Raw genomic sequence first — 17,826 nt, 5'->3', positions numbered from 1 at the left:
GCTCCACCACCCATTGTCCCGCTGTCTGAGAAGATGGTGGGACCCCTAATGTGTTTAATGCGTGGCTCCTTTTTCATTCATGATGTCTATAAAGCTCCATGCAGTCAGTCTGATTCAGGCTGACATAAATCAGACTAGTTCATTGATGGAGCAGAGTATACACTGTGATAGCATGAAAAACCTAAACAAAATGTGCAAGTAGAAACTCAGGGGGAAGAATTTGCTGACGTAGGTATAGGGGATTTGTTGTTAGAAGTGGGTTCTTTTTTCTATTTATAAGACTGTTTTGCATTTTGATTATCTAGTTTTCCTGAAAGCAATTTAGGCGGGCCTGTTTTGTACAGGTTTGTTTTCATGGAATTAGGCCCTTTCAGAAGTAGTCCGGGCCTATTATTTCAACCCGTATCTAGTTTCAAGGGAGGTGGGAACCATTTCTTTGCTTGAGTGATACCAAGTCAAGTTGGAAAGATAAGAATGTGTGCCAAGGAATAGATTAGATATCTACTTTGGGCTAAGCTTGAAGGATGAAAACAGTATTAATGATAAGTTATGATTGCATTGCAAGGGAAATGATAACAACTTCGACTTCACCCAGTTCTTTGTGCTTTCTCGTGGCATCAGAAAAAAAATATTCAGGATTCAGTTAATGTCTGGCTGTGGAGCACAATGGGATGCCGGCTTTGACTTTCCCCTCACGTCCACCATTTACCATAGGCGGCAAAGTTAATGAATGAAAAGCACTTGGCCTCTATCAGACTACTCAGGGTGCACTACTTTTCCCAGTAACCTCCTTATTTCATGATTACCCTCCTGTACCTGTCCTCTATTTGAGAGCTGTTCCCAGTTCAGTTTTATGGAGCGCTTGAGTGAAGGGCTGCATTTCTATACTGGTTACAGGGAAAAGTGCTCAAATCTTTTCACTTTAAAAACAAGGGTTGTAAATTCAATGAGGGTAATATGAATGCAACAAAGGTTGATTGCAAGTGACATCAAAGCCAACTGTAAGGATTGAAATAGAATAGCCTGGATGATGGCAGAAGAAAAACGGTTGAGTTCAAATGCATTAGCGTTTCTACTTGTTCTCTAAGACTGTAAAAGAATATTGATGTGAAGAATAATACACAATGTCTGACAGAATATTTAAATCCTTTTGGAAATATGCTGAAACTTGTTGATTTTTTTTAAAAATGCTAAAATTGAATGAGTTAATTTTTAAACTTATGTTGTGCTGGCCGCTTTGTTGGACAGATGTTTCTCCTTTTCAATCTTAATGCTAATCTAAAAATTTTTTTTTAAAAATGCTAAGGTAGCCATCTCTTCGTTTCACTTTCACTTAAAATCAATGTTGAGTGAGAGCCTTTGCCAAGAAAGTGAATCTGTAAAGCACATTCCTCAATATGTTCAACTATTGATTTCATTTGGGTTGCATATTTTCTCCATAATTTAGTCTTGTTTTTCTCTCATTTTGCATTGTCTGGCCAAAATGTTGTCCGCTCTCAAAGCCCTAAATGCTAAAATGTGGCTGTGATAGGAAAGCAGGCAAAATACCGAGGGTGGTGGGGGACTACAGACACGAGAGTAGTGTTCTGACTTCATTTGTTTGTTATCCAGTAATGATTATTTTAGCCTCTAAGACCCAGATTTGGCCTTGTTTTTCTGTGGGAAGCAGCATCAATGGGGATAGAGCAGTGTTGTCCTGGCTGGGGAGCTTGACTGTGGCTAAGCTGGTTGGCAGCAAGAGTCAGGTACACAATATGAAAGATAGTGGTTGTAGTCGCAGGATTTTAGCTGATAAATTAAAGAGTCAGGTGAGAATGAGTTGCATTAACTACATTTGTGGTTGTTTGCCTGCTAGCTGGATGAGAATGTTTTCTAATTATAGACCTCCATTTTCTTTGTTAGCCATGCTGGTAACAAGCCAGTCGCCAGCTTGCATGAGCAACTGCAGAAAGATGACTTTTGGTTTAATTTGAAGGACTAGCTATAATCCAGACTAAATCCCTTAAAACTGAAGCCCCCCCCCACCCCCCTACCTCACCCCTCCACTGTTGGATTATGGGACTGACTTTAAAGGGATAAGGACCTGCTTATCACTGCCTCCCTCGACACTTGTTTGGGACTTGGATATGGGGGAAGACGGTTCATAGTCACCCAATGGGGCAGCTGTGGATATGAGTCAGAGTTTAAGCATATGATGACTATGATCAGTGATAATCACAATTTACAAATTTTAAACCCTTCACAGACATAAAGGCATATGGATCTTAGCATATGCCTCTGCTCCCGCTCGATTGATTTTCAGTCTGAGTGAATAAAGCGGCTAAATCTGATGCCCAGCAGTGTTTTATGAGTGCAATGCTGGGTTGCTTTGATCATTTTCATGCAGACACGTATTAACTGTTTCATACAGCAGTTCCGCTCTTTGTTGCATAAAGCGATGTGGCTTTAAGTTCATTGGAACATATAAATTGATCTGTCACCAATAAATTGGTCAAAGCTATTGTGACAAAAAATGTGATTAACATTATTTCCACTCTAATCATCTGTTTTCACAAAGTAAAAACAAAAGCAGTAGTAGAACACTTGTCTTTAGCCAAAACAAAGACTCCACGGAAATGTATTGGCACTAATGAATCGTGCTAATGGTTTATTAAAATTGACAATTTTATATATTTTGCTTTTTTGTCACCATGAGGTTGTCGTCTCTAGACTAGTCCACCACTGCTCCCAGCCTAGAAATAGCCGGGCTCATAATTCTTATCACAACTTGTGATTTTTACACTTCAGGACTGGCACAGATTAAACAAGATATGACATGTTTCTCAGTTAGATGAAGTGCTGGAAGTTTGTTTAGATTTTCCATCTGTTTTGAGTTTGTGACTCATAGCTTGTCCACAGAAGAGTTTATTTTCCAAAAGAGAGGCATTGAAAATGCATTCATAAATACAAAAAAACCCAATACAACAACAGAGAATATGATTTTAGTAACTGCAGTTTAAAGTACTGTAAATGCTTTTTAATAGCGTTAATGCATAAAAAGTATTGATTTATTGAGCAGCTGTTACACATTTTAGCTGCTGAATGACAAACCAGGACCCATAGCTATTGAAAAAAAAAAGCTTTGTGCTACCAGTTTTGAGCTGTTTGTATCTCTCACTGCTAATGAAGTGTTGTTGGGAGTAGGGGGGTGTTAGCATTGCATCAGGGAATATAGACCAATCTATCCCACATAAGCATATGTGTTGTTAGAGATGCTATATTAGAGTGCGAGGTTGTCGCTTGTCTCATCGGGGAGTGACGGTGGAGAGGTGAGGGAGCTGTGCAAATTCCCGGTGGATTTGGGCTGTCATCTTAGGAGCAGCCTGGGACTTCTATAGAGAGACAAGTCACGTGAGTGCAGTGTAGGAATAGAAGTACCTAAGTGTGGCATTGCTTGTTTACCTCACTGTCAACATTTTTGTCTCTGCTCATTAACCTATACACTAAGGGTGAAGAAACATACCCATCCCTAACCCTCAGTCTCCACCCACAGCCTTCTCCCTAACACACACGTAATAATGATATCTAGACATAAGCATTGAAGAGCGAATAGATACAAACAAGTAGCGGATCATTTGTAGCTCCTCAAAAGAAGCAAAATGAATTTCAGCTAATACCAGTAGCAGCTCCTCAAACCAAAGTGATGACCCATTTAGACTTTGTTACCTGGGAGTCTCCTCGCCATTAAAATGGGGTTTCACTTTCCTTCAGTTTTGAGAGCAGTAGTTAGAGGTGAGCCGACCGTAGAGGTAAACCATTGTAAGATCTCTCAAAGATGAAAAAGGAGAGCCTCCACATTCATCCAATCTCCTTCCTCCCACTTGTCAATCCCTCTCTCTTCCTATTAGCCATGCAGCCAGCATCCTCTCTAAATTGTTTTGCGTGACCTTTGCTACAGTAACTCTAATTATTACCATCACACAAGCCCTGTAAGGCACACAGCTAATTATACAAGATTTATCTGAAGGGACATTGGTGCCATTCTTCATAGGCATGTCTTGGTACCATCAGTGTAGGTGATTTAAAACCAGAATAAGGTTAATTTGGGTAATACAGTAAAAGTAATTAGAGAGATAATAATTACAAGCATGGTTGTAATAACAATAATGGCCAGGTTATTATTAATAAGGATCAAAATTAACTCATTTCACATATGCAATCCCTCATGCAGTCAAGAAGAACGGCAGTGACAAAAATGAATGGGGGTGAGAGGTGCCGTGCATTTGCATAACGATACTATTAGAGCCAGATTGTTGCTGTTTCTTTCCCATTGTTTTGAAATGATGTTTGACAGTGGTAGTTGATAGATATTTTTTCAAAGGGATTGTAGGATTACCTGTTAGTGTACGTATCAGGACCTCTAGTCATTGCATCTCATAAAGTGTTGTTACTAGAGGAGGCGATATTTTTCAAAGCTCAAACATGAATGAAAAGGGGCAGTTGGAGCTGTCTTTTGGCTGGCGGGCAACTCTTGTAATGAGCCTAAGAGGGTTCCAATTATTCCACTTGCGATCAAAAAGGAGAAGGAGATTACTTCTCTTGGCTCTTTTTCTTTTGACATTTACACAGTAACATCTTTTGATAGGGGCTGGGGGAGAGAAAAAAAAGGTTTTCTAGTGAGCGCCTGATAATGCACTACACAGTGTAGTCCTTTCTGTCTTGCAGAGACAAAGCAATGCTTTTGTAACTCACTTTTTTTTTTTTGATGTTTTTCTAATAAAACAACTTTTCCCAGTGCATGGTACGTTAGTTTTCTGTCAGACTATGTCACCTTCACAAGACAGAAAGGAAGCTTTCATATGACCCGAGGCTTTGGCTACAACAGACTTTATGGCTGATCGCTGCCATATTTCTTTTTAGCAGTTATTCTAAATTGTGATCAGGCAGGTTGGGCACTCCTTCACTGCAGTTGTTTTCCTCCCCTGCTTAACAGAATAAGTCATTTTCCAGCATTCAATAGGGACTTGAATTCTTCAACTGTACTTTTTTTTTTTCTTCTCCTTTTTCATTTGTTAAATTATCAAAGTACAAGTAAAAGCACATTAGATGTCTGGCAGTTACTAATAGAATGCCTCCACTATAGGATATCAAACTATATCAACCTTGGAGAAATAATGAAAAACAACAAAAGACAAATATTATTGTGTACCGCACTGAGACAAAGAGAACTCCAATCTGCATCGGCACAGATAAGCATCCACCCCTAAGATATGTTCTTGGTAGGTAACAGCTTAGTGTGTGTGTGTGTGTGTGTGTGTGTGTGTGTGTGTGTGTGTGTGTGTGTGTGTGTGTGTGTGTGTGTGTGTGTGTGTGTGTTAGCAACAAACACACACAAAAGCATGCAGAGCGGAGCTTTAATAAGCACGGAAAATTACTACATGTTGGTTATGATGGCAGAACAAAAGGATTCAAGGCATTCATTTCAAGAAATCAAGCTGTGGAAAGGTGGATGCAGGGTCTCAGATGCATTTCAATGTGTTAGATTTGACTTCATAATAAAGGCATAATTAGAGGGAAACAAGATATCTGCTTGATTGTGTGTGTGTGTGTGTGTGTGTGTGTGTGTGTGTGTGTGTGTGTGTGTGTGTGTGTGTGTGTGTGTGTGTGTGTGTGTGTGTGTGTGTGTGTGTGTGTGTGTGTGTGTGTGTGTGTAGTTTTGGAATAAAGTGCCTTGCCTTCCCTCATGGATACACTGCTACGGCAGGAGGCAGAGATGTACCGTCTGTTGCTGTTTTCCATGACCCTGTATATCGCCCTGCAGTGAAAAACGATGTTTGCCCCCAAAGATGCTCCTAATACAAATTAAATTAAATGAAGTCGGAGCAGCTAATCCCTGTGTGTTTCAGCTGCTGAAACGCACCGCTCCCTCACGACTGAGTGGGTCAAGCCTGCTGCATCTGGTCCTCTCTCCCACTCCCCACCATTCCCCAGTGGAAGCGACAGAAGGCCCAGCTTCATATTTCTGCCCTAGTGCAACTGAGTGTGTGTGCGTGTGTGTGTGTGTGCTAGTGGATGCTTTCACTGTAAATTTGTCTTGTGTTTTTCCCCTTTTAACACTGTTTATCTCTTTTGCTTATTTTTCCTTTTCGTCTGGGTGTCTGCGTGTTAGCTTTTCTTTAAAATTGACCCATTTTTATTTGTGACCGGATTACGCATTTCACACATATTTCTAGATTTGTTTGGTCTAGATTTGTTTGGTAAATTATGGTTGGATTAAAAAAAATACAGTCTCATGTTGACATCCATAGAAACAGTGTACTTAACAGTAGTGTAAAACAAAGCAATCAGCGGTGTCGGCCCCATCGTGTTGGATGTTGTTTTGTTCTGCCTGTGCCCTGATGGCAGTCTGTCACCATTCTGTTAACATGCTGGATTTGCAGATGCAGCAGTGATGTGTGAGTAGCTAATACTCTGCTGTCAATCCCAGTGCTGACAGCTGCCTTGAAAGACCATCCCAAATATTATAAGCAGATGTGCTTCACATTGAAGCACTCGCAAATAGGATCAAAATGCTAACTAGGCCGGACTGATAGCGGTGGCTTTGTTATGATGCCACAAAGATGTCCATCTGTTTAATAAAAAGCCCTTTTCTGTGATTCATACTTTGGTGTGGAGCCCACTCATCTACCCTTGATTCGAGCACAGGCTGTGATTTGTGAGACAATGCACAACAACTGAGTTTTACTCATTGGTGTACTTAGATATTACGTTTTGTTGAGTTGTGGGTTAAAAAGTCCAGGTGGCTTTTTGATGAGCTGAGTGCATGTTTGTATTTGTGGCTGTGTGTGTGTGTGTGTGTGTGTGTGTGTGTGTGTGTGTGTGTGTGTGTGTGTGTGTGTGTGTGTGCCTGTGTCTGTGTGTGTTGCTGCTGATCTGAGCACCTGCACACATGCCCTTTGTAAAGCTCCATCACCCCTCTATCCAGCCACCAGGCAGTGTAAACATGATTTGTTTGAGCGAGTGGCCTGCGGTAGTTGGATTAATGAGCGCTGATGAAGTTCCACTTGTATCCCGGTTGCTGCCTCCATATTTGCTGGAGTGGCTGTGATGTGGTAGTGTGTCTGGAGGCGGTGACTCATTCCCTTTACCCAGTGTCAGATTAAGGCACGTCAATAAACAGACTCACTCAATCCATCTCCGAGTGACTGCATCCGCTCACAAAGCCTCCCAGTCTGTAATGACCTGCTGCAAATCTCCATCTAACTAAAATGTCTGGAAAGATGCCTTGTCACAGTGAGTGAGAGAAAACGAGGGAGGGAGGGTGAAAGAGAGAGAGACAGACAGAGAGACTCCAGCGGCAACGATGTGGCTGGCAGCCATCGTTAAGCTGCTAAGAGAAAATACACCGAGCCGTGCCCTGCAATCGTGAAGAGTGCAAGTCGATCGTTTGCCGACTTCTCGTTTCTGATATCCTCGTGAGTGTTTAGTTAATCAAAATTAATTCTAAATTCACTGATTTGGATACTGAGTCAAAGATAAAGTGTTTATTCAGTCACTGCTCTCATGGATGCGTTTAAGTGGAACGTGTTTACATAATCGGCTGTGTTTGAATGTTTATTTTCATAGTCCAGCCCAGGGGAGGTGGGAGAAACCTCTGGGAATTCCTTGTGCACTTATTTTGTGCCTCCCCCCCTTTCCCCCTACCACCACTAGATAATATAGGACACAACTGAGATGGTAACACACTATCTAGTAATTATTTCACAAAAATTACAGACTGCTCAAAACATGTTTATAGAGCTTATTCCCAGAGAGCAACCTCAAAGTCTACCTGGATTAGATGTTACCCCCAACACTTCCTGAGCCTGTTTAAAAAAAAAAAAGCCACCAATTTACGCTTTAGCATGTGGTGCCATATGCACATGAACAGATTTTTGGATAACAGGAGTGTGACAACATTTCAATCTGACATCCAAATGAAAGAAAATCCCTCAAGACTCGTCTAAAGGGGAAGTTCCTGCTATTTGAGTCTGATTAGGCTCCACAGGCTTTAGGAGAAGTAAGCCGATTTCTTTTAGGAAGCAGCATAGAAAGAGTCTTTTTCCTCCCTCCCCCTGTTTTACTGTGTTAAAACCATAAATCGCTATCTTCTTCTCTGACTTGAATATCAGCGGGTTTCAAAGTACATACGGACCTGAATGCTGAACAGGTGTTAAATGAAATTCTATCCAGGCTTGTGTGCCTGGTGACACATTAGTAGACCCCTTTTCACTATAAGTGGACACTAAAGCTCCATCTGACAGGCTTAAGCACATGCCTTGTCTATTCAGACAAAGACTAAACAAAAACACACAACCTAAAATCCACGCAGCCACCAGCAGTTTGGAACACACTGGTCCAGGCAGCAATTGCCTGGTAAGACAACGGCTCCAGCTTAAGCCTCTTTAGTGTTGGTCCAGTCCGCTGGAATGCAGACGTCTTCGAATGGGGCCTATTATTTAAAATCTTTTCATCATGCTGAAAGGGAGGGAAATAGCTTTGACGTTGAGAAGCTCATGAATAATTAATGTTGTTTCTATCAATGTATGTATAATTAATCACATTTCTACTAACTGGACTCTGTGGCTCTGTGGAGCCTCCAGGCCTGAGTGACATGGAGACTGGTCTGGACTATTGTCTCTGAACCAGCCGCACAATTTGCAGTTTCCTATGTGGGGGGGTGATGCACAGGTGGAGAAAGCCACGGCAGTTCTATGGGCTTCTTCCTTTTCCCTCCTATTTCCTTTGAGACAACGGGTGATTGTTTTGGTCCAAATGAGTAAATATTTGTTCAATTTCTCACGGAAAGGCGACAGAAATGCAGACAGGAAGTGTTGTGCTTACCTATTTGTTTCATTGTGTTCTAAAGCAGTGGTTATTTAGTTAGGTCAAACAGTGTTCAACACTTAACATGTGGTCAGAGACGTGTCTTTTCCCACTCAACCAAGTTTTTGTGTGTGTGTGTGTGTGTGTGTGTGTGTGTGTGTGTGTGTGTGTGTGTGTGTGTGTGCATGCGTGCTTGTGTGTGTGTGACAAAGAAAGAGACATGCAGAAATATGCAAGTTGCAGGGGAGCCTGGAAACCAATAAACCCTTTCTCCTCAGAGTCACTCACTTTCATAACACGATTGATTCCCAAATGGGCTTCTGGGTTTGGGGTGAATTGATGGGTGATGAAGTGAAATGATTCAGAGAATGTCGCAGGATATTTGTCACATGTGTACCCTTCTGTCACAATTGAGTTTGCAGAGGAGCCAGTTGGTATTAAATGGTAACAACTCTGTATTCATCACATCAGCCCCCCTTTAACAGGCAGAAATAGAAAATGTAATCTCATCCGCAAACCATGGCTGTGCCTCAGGCACTCTTTCACCCTTTTTACCGCTGATCCTCCCTTAGGGGCCCTGCCCTCTATAAAGGAAGAGGGAAATCTATAATCTAGCAGATGGCAGAGGATCTATGGGAAATTCTATAATCGGGAAGATGGTGGTCATGATGGTCATGGGGATAGAGGGCAGTGGTAGCTCTGGGGCCAAAGAATATTTCTACTTACACGGTAAGCAAAATTTAAACCCGGACTGTGCAGGTGTCTTGGTGGTCTATGTGTTTGCCATGGGTGTAACACAGACTGAATATAAGGTGCTTAGAGATGCACCGAAAGGCGTCACGGTTGTCTGCCTGCTCAGCCTTGCAATTCAGGTTTTGTTGGAACCTGAGTATTGTAGGATAGCATAAAACGAGGGTGTGTAAGAATGTGCTTTTCATTTCATATTCTCAGTGTATAGGATGAGAAAATCACCCACAGACACATATACTCTCACACTTTTCTGCTGAATTACATGAGGGGATTGCCTGCATTTTCTACACCGACTATTGTTCATTTGATAAAGTTTTCACTCTTTTCCTTTTTTTTTCTCTCAACATCAAATGCTGCCACAACCAGCCGAGCCGGGTAATGAAGCCTTTTTATTTTGTAATTGCAGTTGGCTTGCCCTGTAAACCCCCCGGTCTCTTTCTCCTCATAGCTTGCTTTAGCAGTGGGATATCAATAACAAGGAACATAATGTGTAACGTTTCCTTCTGGGACTGAGGGGGGCTCACGAGTGAACTGCAGCAACAATAAACAGAAACTGAGTCTCAACCTCAAACTGCTCAAACACGGAATGAAGCAGCAAAATTTGATCCGACTGTTAGAATCGATTCTGACTGGTCTATCGCTCCATATGTTTTAAACTGCATTTAGGTGTGGCAGTGAGAGCATCCCGTGTCCACAACAAGCAATCAGTGCTGAACAGCAGACAGAGCTGGATGCTCAAATTCACGGAATATAGCTTTGCATCCCTTCTGATGTTTTTGTTTCACTTTTTTTAAGATCTAGATTTCATTTTTTAAGCTTTTAATATAACTCCAAATATCTTTTTATTATTTGAGAATTTTCCTTTTTCATTATTTTAGAATTTTTTTCATCAGAAACCTGCTCACAGCCTCACACATTGTGTGTTTTTAAAAAAAAAAATTATTATTGAGACATTGAGTCCTTTTTTGATCTTTTTGACACTTTATAATTCATAATGCACAGGTTCATCAAGAGAATAATGTAAGGGTTAAAGCGGTTTGCTATTAGATCTGTTCCTGTTATGAACTTTCAGGGACCAAGGGACATGCCCTCTTCTGATGACTCTCATTTAAATCTTTTAAAAGAAAATCAATAATGTCTTTTCCCGTTTAGTATTTTACGAGTGAATGATGGTGCATTTGTTCTTTTTTTTCCCCCTTTGGTAAGCTTCCTTCTCTATTTAAATGCTGTGTTGTATCAGCGTTGATAAAACATACAATAGGGGTTGATAATACATTCAATAGGCATCTGTGTGACATTTTTTTCTCTCTTTTTCTCCCCTATCTCTCTGACATCTGCTGAACTTGTTGGGTGTTTACTGGTGTAACAACTGGTGTCTTCACTCCCCTACCCCTCCTCTTCACTCTGGTGCTCCCCATGCCTCTACACAATGAATACACTTGCATCCAGACTACAGAACCAATTGTCACGCTGGGAGAAAGGCAAATCAAATCTTACAGCAGCAACTAGGCAAGGAGATTGCTTTTCCTCTCAGTGGCAGAGAAGTGAACATATTGTCCCCGTGCCTCAGGTTTAACTGAAGAGAAAGAAGCAAAGGGGTGAAAAAAGGAAAGCTACTAGACTGAGGCAGCTGGACCGCAACTCTCCTGCAGGTCAAGTCTCACCTACTTCTTCCCATCTTTACCCTCTTTCTTGCTTTTCTCTTTCCACTTTCCTCCACGCTCATCCTGGGACTACCTATCAGTCACACAGTGACACCGGAGACTGCACTCCTCCCTCCAGTCCTCCAGATGAAACGGAACAATAATTATGGGGGTAGAGTGGCTATGGCCGCCAAACTGGGGCCGCTCAAATCACAACAACACATTGTCCAACCTGATTAAGGAGCCATTTGTGGCCTCCTTGCTGTAGTTAAGCAGTCCTCATCCTCTTGCCTGAAACCTGACCTCCAGGCAAGATCTATTGACATGTTCTCTAATTTGAGGTTGGTCAGAAATGCGTGGGCGGACTTTACATTTCTACACAGGCATCCTGGACTAAAGCTTCTGATTCTTCCCCAGACACTCCCCAGTTACTTATCAGCATTCATGTTGGTATGAGTTATAGGGAGAAAACGGTGAAGAAGAAACTGAGGATGGTGGAAGAGTGTGAGGGTTTTCTTTTGTTTCAAATGCTACATACTGAAGAGAATGCTCCAGAAAAAAAAAAAAAAAAACAAGGAAGAATTGTATTATGGAAAGTACAGTTCCATTTCTGGACTGGAACAGCCTGAGAGCAGGGGCATGCTGCTTTTCTTTCAAGGCTGTGCTCACACAGAACCTGCCACCCAAACCAATTACAGGCTGCCACCAGAGTGACATTCACAAGAATTTTTTTTTTTAATCTTGTCTTTTAAATGAAGTTTTCCCCTTGTTACTCATGCTTTGCATTTTCATTAGTCTCTCACTGGATGCGCAGCCACTGTAAAAGATGAGGAAGTTTAATTTATGTTCACTGGGACCAAAATACAGCACAGGTGGAACCCAAAACATATACTGCTTTAGCTTCAAAATATGATTGAATTATTGTTCTAAAAAGAAATTGTGTGTGATCTATAAATATTTTAAATGAAATATTTTCATCTGTGAAATACAATATCACACATACATCCTTAAAATAGTATCTAATTTTTAGATAAAAGTATATGTTAATAATTAATCTGCATGGCTGCATGTATGTTGACAGAGTGGCTAACTTTGATATTTAATGGAGACAAGATGAGCGGGAACAAGAGGAGTCAGGGGTAATACAAGAGAACAAACACCGAGCACTGTATTAATTTCTTTCACATGATTTAGCTTCCCCACAGCACTGAGTTAAATTTTTAAATCAGGGGTAAATGGTAAGGAGGAGGCAAAAGGATGCTAACATTTGGTGCAAACTCAAAGTTTCTAATGAGTGAAGGTTTGCTCAGGCACTTCAGAAAATTTTAAAAGATAAACACACCCCTGACATACATTAAATTCAGCTTTAGTTTGAAACCTAAAATAAATCATTGTCATCGTTATGATACCCCACAGCATATCGTCTTTTTTTGGTTACCATTTGTTAACATGTACAAGCTCTTACATTTTTCACAGCCTGACAACAGGTCACGAGAGCTGTTTGCCAGAGGTGAATACCACACATCGGCTGTTCTGATCAGCCAGGCTTATTTTTTCGTGAATTCATGTTTTTATTTCAAGAGAGATCCAAGGAGACTTGGACCGATGTTTGACATTTCCACTGCTCCCTTGTCCTCACCCATCAGACTCTGTGGCATTGTGGTTTTATTTCCATGCAGATGTTGAAAAGGTTCAAAATGTTCAGCACCATTAACATTTAATAAGGAGTGCGTTTGCACAGTCACTCACTTAGCTTTAAACCGAATGTGTTTGGTCACCATGCATGATAGCTGAGAAGTGCTGCTGCTACCCCAGCAGGCCTGTGTCAAATGTGCAGCCTGCTTGATAATCAGCAATTGTGCTCCAGTGCCTGTGTTAACCTTTCTTATCGTAGGGGTGACTTTTATTCAACAGGGCTTTGATATCGGTACTGTAGAGTTCCCTCGGAAGTTCGCCATTGACTCACAGCTTTTATCAGGATACAGTATCTGCTCCATGGAATTTTAAGTGAAGGCGACTTCTCTCTGCAGAAGGCACCTGCATGTTATCAAACGCTGTTGAAAGGGTCGTATCCTGGCTGTTAGCAGGACTGGGGAATCCCTTTGAGACTCTATTTGATACCCTTTGGTCCGCTGATGGTTTACCTCATGCGAGTGATGCCTGGCAGATGCAGGGGAGTTGACCTGCTTAGTATACACTAACCCCATGTACAAGCCCTGTTACTCGTCAGACATTCTCCTTGCTAAATAAATGTTGAGAATGAATGTGGGATGCCTTTGAACTATGTTCTCTAATGTGGGTCAGAGATCTATCGTATGCATATTCTGAAAGCCTTTTCATCTGCAATTTTGAAGTTAAGATTCCCCCAGTACGCTCTTAATTTCATCTACTTTCCTTGCAGTTATTTATTTAATATTTCCACGTTAATGTCTCCTCAAACATGATAAAAGTGAAGAGTTCAGAGAAGAAAATCTAAACTTTTCTTCTCCCTCCGTCTACCCTAATGACTACATCTTAAAGACAGTGGGCTGACCAGCAGTGGAGCGAGGGAGCAAGGGATTGGGAGCAGGAGGGTTAGCCTCTCCCTCCAGCACTTTCCTCAGCTCTCGACTCCCGTCCTCCTGTCTGTGTGTGTGCTTTGAAAAAGAATAGGATTCAGCCCTTTGAAAGTCGAGGCTGCTCACCGGGGCTTTTGTGTAATATAACATTTCTACTGAAAGAAAATTACTGGTAACATTATTTTGGTTGCGTCAATTATATAAAGTACCTCTCTCTGTTTCCATTCATCCCCCAACCTAAACCCCCCACTCCCTTTCACCCCACCTCCTACATCCTCTGTTACAGACGGAGAATTATTCCATCGACTCCAGTTACGTGAACAGCAGAGCCCACCTCATTAAAAGGTATGTCTTGATTAGGAATTGTTACCAGCGCCTTGTTAAAATTGTTATCTGTAATTGTTTTATCTAATGAGTGCACCGCTATGATTGCTGCAGTTTGCGTGTTCCTGCATGTTTTTCATTCGGTGTAATTGCAATGGGAGATAAGATTTTAGGATAAATAAAATTACTATGTAATGCATTTAGTAGACACTTGTTGAAATGAGGCACAAACTCATACTTTCAGGATATTAGATTACACAGAGCGGCAGTTACAGCGAGTGATGATTTTCATTTTTGTAGCTAACCTTATTAGTCTTCTGTAATTCCGTTCATTAACAGCACATGTGGCTTGAATTGCACAAGGTTACGACTTAAAACAACTACTCAACTGTTAAATGATATTTGAGAAATTTCCACACTGTCTTTAAAAATGAAATTTTCATGAATAGTCAGTAATTTTGCCTTTTTTTTTGGTGGCAAAGGGAATTTCAGGGTTTTTTAAATTTTTTTATTTTATTTAATCTTTATCTGAGCCAGAGAATTAGTTGTTTGCTGGAATGCAAGACTGGGGGTTGGGATATGGTCAGGATGGGGGTCATATAATAATTCCCTCTAGCCATTAGTGTTTTTATAACTCGGCCCAGTCCAGCTACGGTACAAGCCTTCCTTTTTTACCTGCAGGTATGAAACATTCCAGCCTGTCTTTTGTTTGAAGCCAATTGGGCCTTTTGAAAACCCATTATGGCAATTTCCTCCCAAAAAAGATTCCCTGCATTAATGTAAACAAAGAGAATTCAAGTGTGGGCCTCTGTAGCGCACTACAAAGAAAATCCCCCAGGAGCCAGTGAGCCTATGGTCTGGGACAGGTGCAATTACAGTGATAACATCAGAAAGCCAGCATTACCTGCAGTCCTTCCTCCCAGGCTGGAGAATGTGAGACAAGCTGAAGAATGCAGCTACCTTGTACTGCCCTTCACTTGCTCTGCCTTTCTTTTTTACTCTCATTTTCTCCACCCTCTATTCTCCCCTTATATGAACTCGATCATAATTTTTCTTCCCCTGCAAGAACACATGTTCATATATTCCCCCCTATTTAGTGTTGTTTGTAAAGCAGAATTTGTTCCAGTGGGATGGAAATCAAATGAAGGGAAATCATGCTGTGACTGTGCAGCTGTTGATTGTGCCCCCCCACCCCACACTCTTTATTGACTGTGAGCCCCAAACCAGACAGATGCTCAGTTTGTATGCTTCCAGCGTTTCCGACATCCATCTTCCTTCCAGGAATTCCTGATTACTGCAGTATTTGTTTGATTGTAGTGAGTGAGTGCCTTCTGTTTGTTCAGTGTACTGTCCTTGAAGTCAGCACATCCATCCAAAATGTCCCCTTATGATGCAACTCACAGCTTCTATACTATTTTTGAAGGTAAAAATCACCCAAATCCAAGAAGATTTATACTTCCTTCTGTTGCAGTCTTCCACAATGCATGTAAAAGTGGCATAGTCTTTGTTACTTAGTGTCATGAAGAACTTAGAAGAAAATAGAAATAACTTGAATTCATTGAAACAGACCTCAAACCCTAAAAACTCCAACAACCTGATGTAAAACCCCAACAGAGAAAGGAAGATATACTGCTCCTCACAAACCACACAGGGACAAAGAACAGCATGCAAGGGAAGGAGGTTTGACAGTTAATCAACATTTCCGTTTCCTCCCTCCTGGCCCCCATGTAGCACATCAACATTCAAGGACCTAGAGGGGAACAGTCTGAAGGACAGCGGCCACGAGGAGAGCGACCAGACCGATAGCGAACATGATGTCCAGAGAGGACACTATGTTGACACTGCTGTCAATGATGTGCTGAACATGACTGTCCCCCCCAATGTTTGCCAGCTGCCAGACCAAGGTAAGAAAATCCCTGCTTATACCTGTGTGTGTGTGTGTGTGTGTGTGTGTGTGTGTGTGTGTGTGTGTGTGTGTGTGTGTGTGTGTGTGTGTGTGTGTGTGTCTGTATGTGTATATGTGCGTGTAGTGGTCTCAAACAACCTTTGAAATGCCTTTCTCGTGTTCCAAGATAAGACCAATGGGCATTTGTCAGTGCAAGTCTATTTTATGCTCCTGAAGCATCTTTTAAGATGCATTATGCCCTGTGCAGGCTTTAGATGTACAAGTATGAACTACATCAGGGTGTTTATTGGTCTTTGATGTCCTTCTAGAGCAGCTAATGTGAGGGATCTTTGACAGCTGAGACTACCCTTTGATACAGGCTTAGCCAACATTATTGACGGATAGTAGCTATGTCTTAAAGTAGAAGTGGAGCAGGCGTCACACGTGGTTGAATGATGGCAATTAGGCCCACAAGGTAGAAGGTGGAAATCTACATATCTCCGTGTGCCCTCATCCATTATTCAGGGGGTCAATTTAACAGAGAATTAATGTTGATGTTTCATTTCTGGATTCCCATTTTAAAAAAAAGACTTCCACTCAGTTGGCAGCAGTCAGTGTTAGGGTCGTGTTCACTCTTAACTACTGCCAGTCAATATGATGAAGACAGAGGGTCACTAAGAGGAGGAGAGAGGGAGAACGGATTTTAAAATTTGCACCCGATTGTGTTTATTGAGTTCAAAGGAAATGTGCAGGTGCCACAGCTCTGGAGAACAGGGCATGTGACGTGTAAGGGCAACACATATTAGTAACTTTTTTTGGATAGAATATTTTATTTTAGAAGCACACACTTAAGGTACACCTAAATATCACGTAATATTTGTAGTTTACATTTACACTGTGCTTCAAATTGAGGAACTCACACCAAATTGAGTTTTTCTCCCCTCGGTTGTCATTGTATTTTCGGTTCCTTTCTACAAACACTGCCCTAGTAACGCTATCTATTTTCTCACCACTCTTTCTTCTTTCTCAGCACATATAGTGAGGAACTTTTAATGAGCAAAAAATAAAGAAAACATCCCAATTTTTAAAAATGCACACAGGAATGACAGGTATGGGATTTATTTATTTTTAATCAGTGAATGTAAAATGTGTGGGCGTGGCTGAAAAAGCAGCATTATACGTATTGTATGTGAGCTTTTTCTCGACATGTACCTGGCGTGTTTGGCTAACTAGATTCTTCACATGGAAAAGTTCTATTTGTCAACCTACGCTTTATGTAAATCAAGAACACAGCCATAGAAATGGCTCTATCTTAACCGCCGTTAAATCACATCATGACTTAGCTGAGAAATACTAGTATGGCAACCAATCATCTTAAATGGATAATTAATTAAAAAAATTGTACTTGCTGACAATATGTTACCGGCTAAAATTGGTTTGCATCTTGCTGCAAAATTCTGCATGTTTGAAATACATCCTGACAGGTGCTCAAGTAGTAGGGGCTCATTATAGGAGACAATTAGAAATGATGTACGAGAAGGATATTACAAGTGGGGAGAACTCTCTGAGGCAGTTCTTTTTTTCATCAGCATCACCAATGATTTTATCTGTTTCAGCAAAATAGATGCAATGCCCCCTGAATGCATAATGAAGCAGCATAATATTGGTAAACAAAACATGAGGCGGTCTCACAGTTTTATCCATTCTTCTACCAGAACAAATACATAATAACTACCTATCTGTTTAGAATTTGAATTAGTTTATTATTGGCTTTTTTTATCATAATCAACTACAGAATTGCTTTAAGCCAGCGGATTTGTGA

At 41.1% G+C, this 17,826-nt stretch overlaps 1 protein-coding gene across 3 annotated transcripts in view; it reads left to right on the top strand.

The window, feature by feature from the left end:
• pcdh19 (protocadherin 19) overlaps positions 1 to 17,826 on the top strand; it is a 53,742-nt gene that overhangs the window by 15,043 nt on the left and 20,873 nt on the right. For all 3 annotated transcript variants that reach the window (XM_068326508.1, XM_068326506.1, XM_068326505.1), the window contains exons 3-4: positions 14,082 to 14,140; positions 15,851 to 16,023. In XM_068326508.1, coding sequence (XP_068182609.1) covers positions 14,082 to 14,140; positions 15,851 to 16,023 — 232 coding nt within the window. The remainder of the gene's footprint in view (positions 1 to 14,081; positions 14,141 to 15,850; positions 16,024 to 17,826) is intronic.

Source organism: Antennarius striatus, chromosome 10 (genome assembly GCF_040054535.1).
Source record: "Antennarius striatus isolate MH-2024 chromosome 10, ASM4005453v1, whole genome shotgun sequence".
Lineage (NCBI taxonomy): Eukaryota > Metazoa > Chordata > Actinopteri > Lophiiformes > Antennariidae > Antennarius > Antennarius striatus.
The sequence above is the reverse complement of the archived record's forward strand: the minus strand, read 5'-3'. Positions and strand labels throughout refer to the sequence as shown.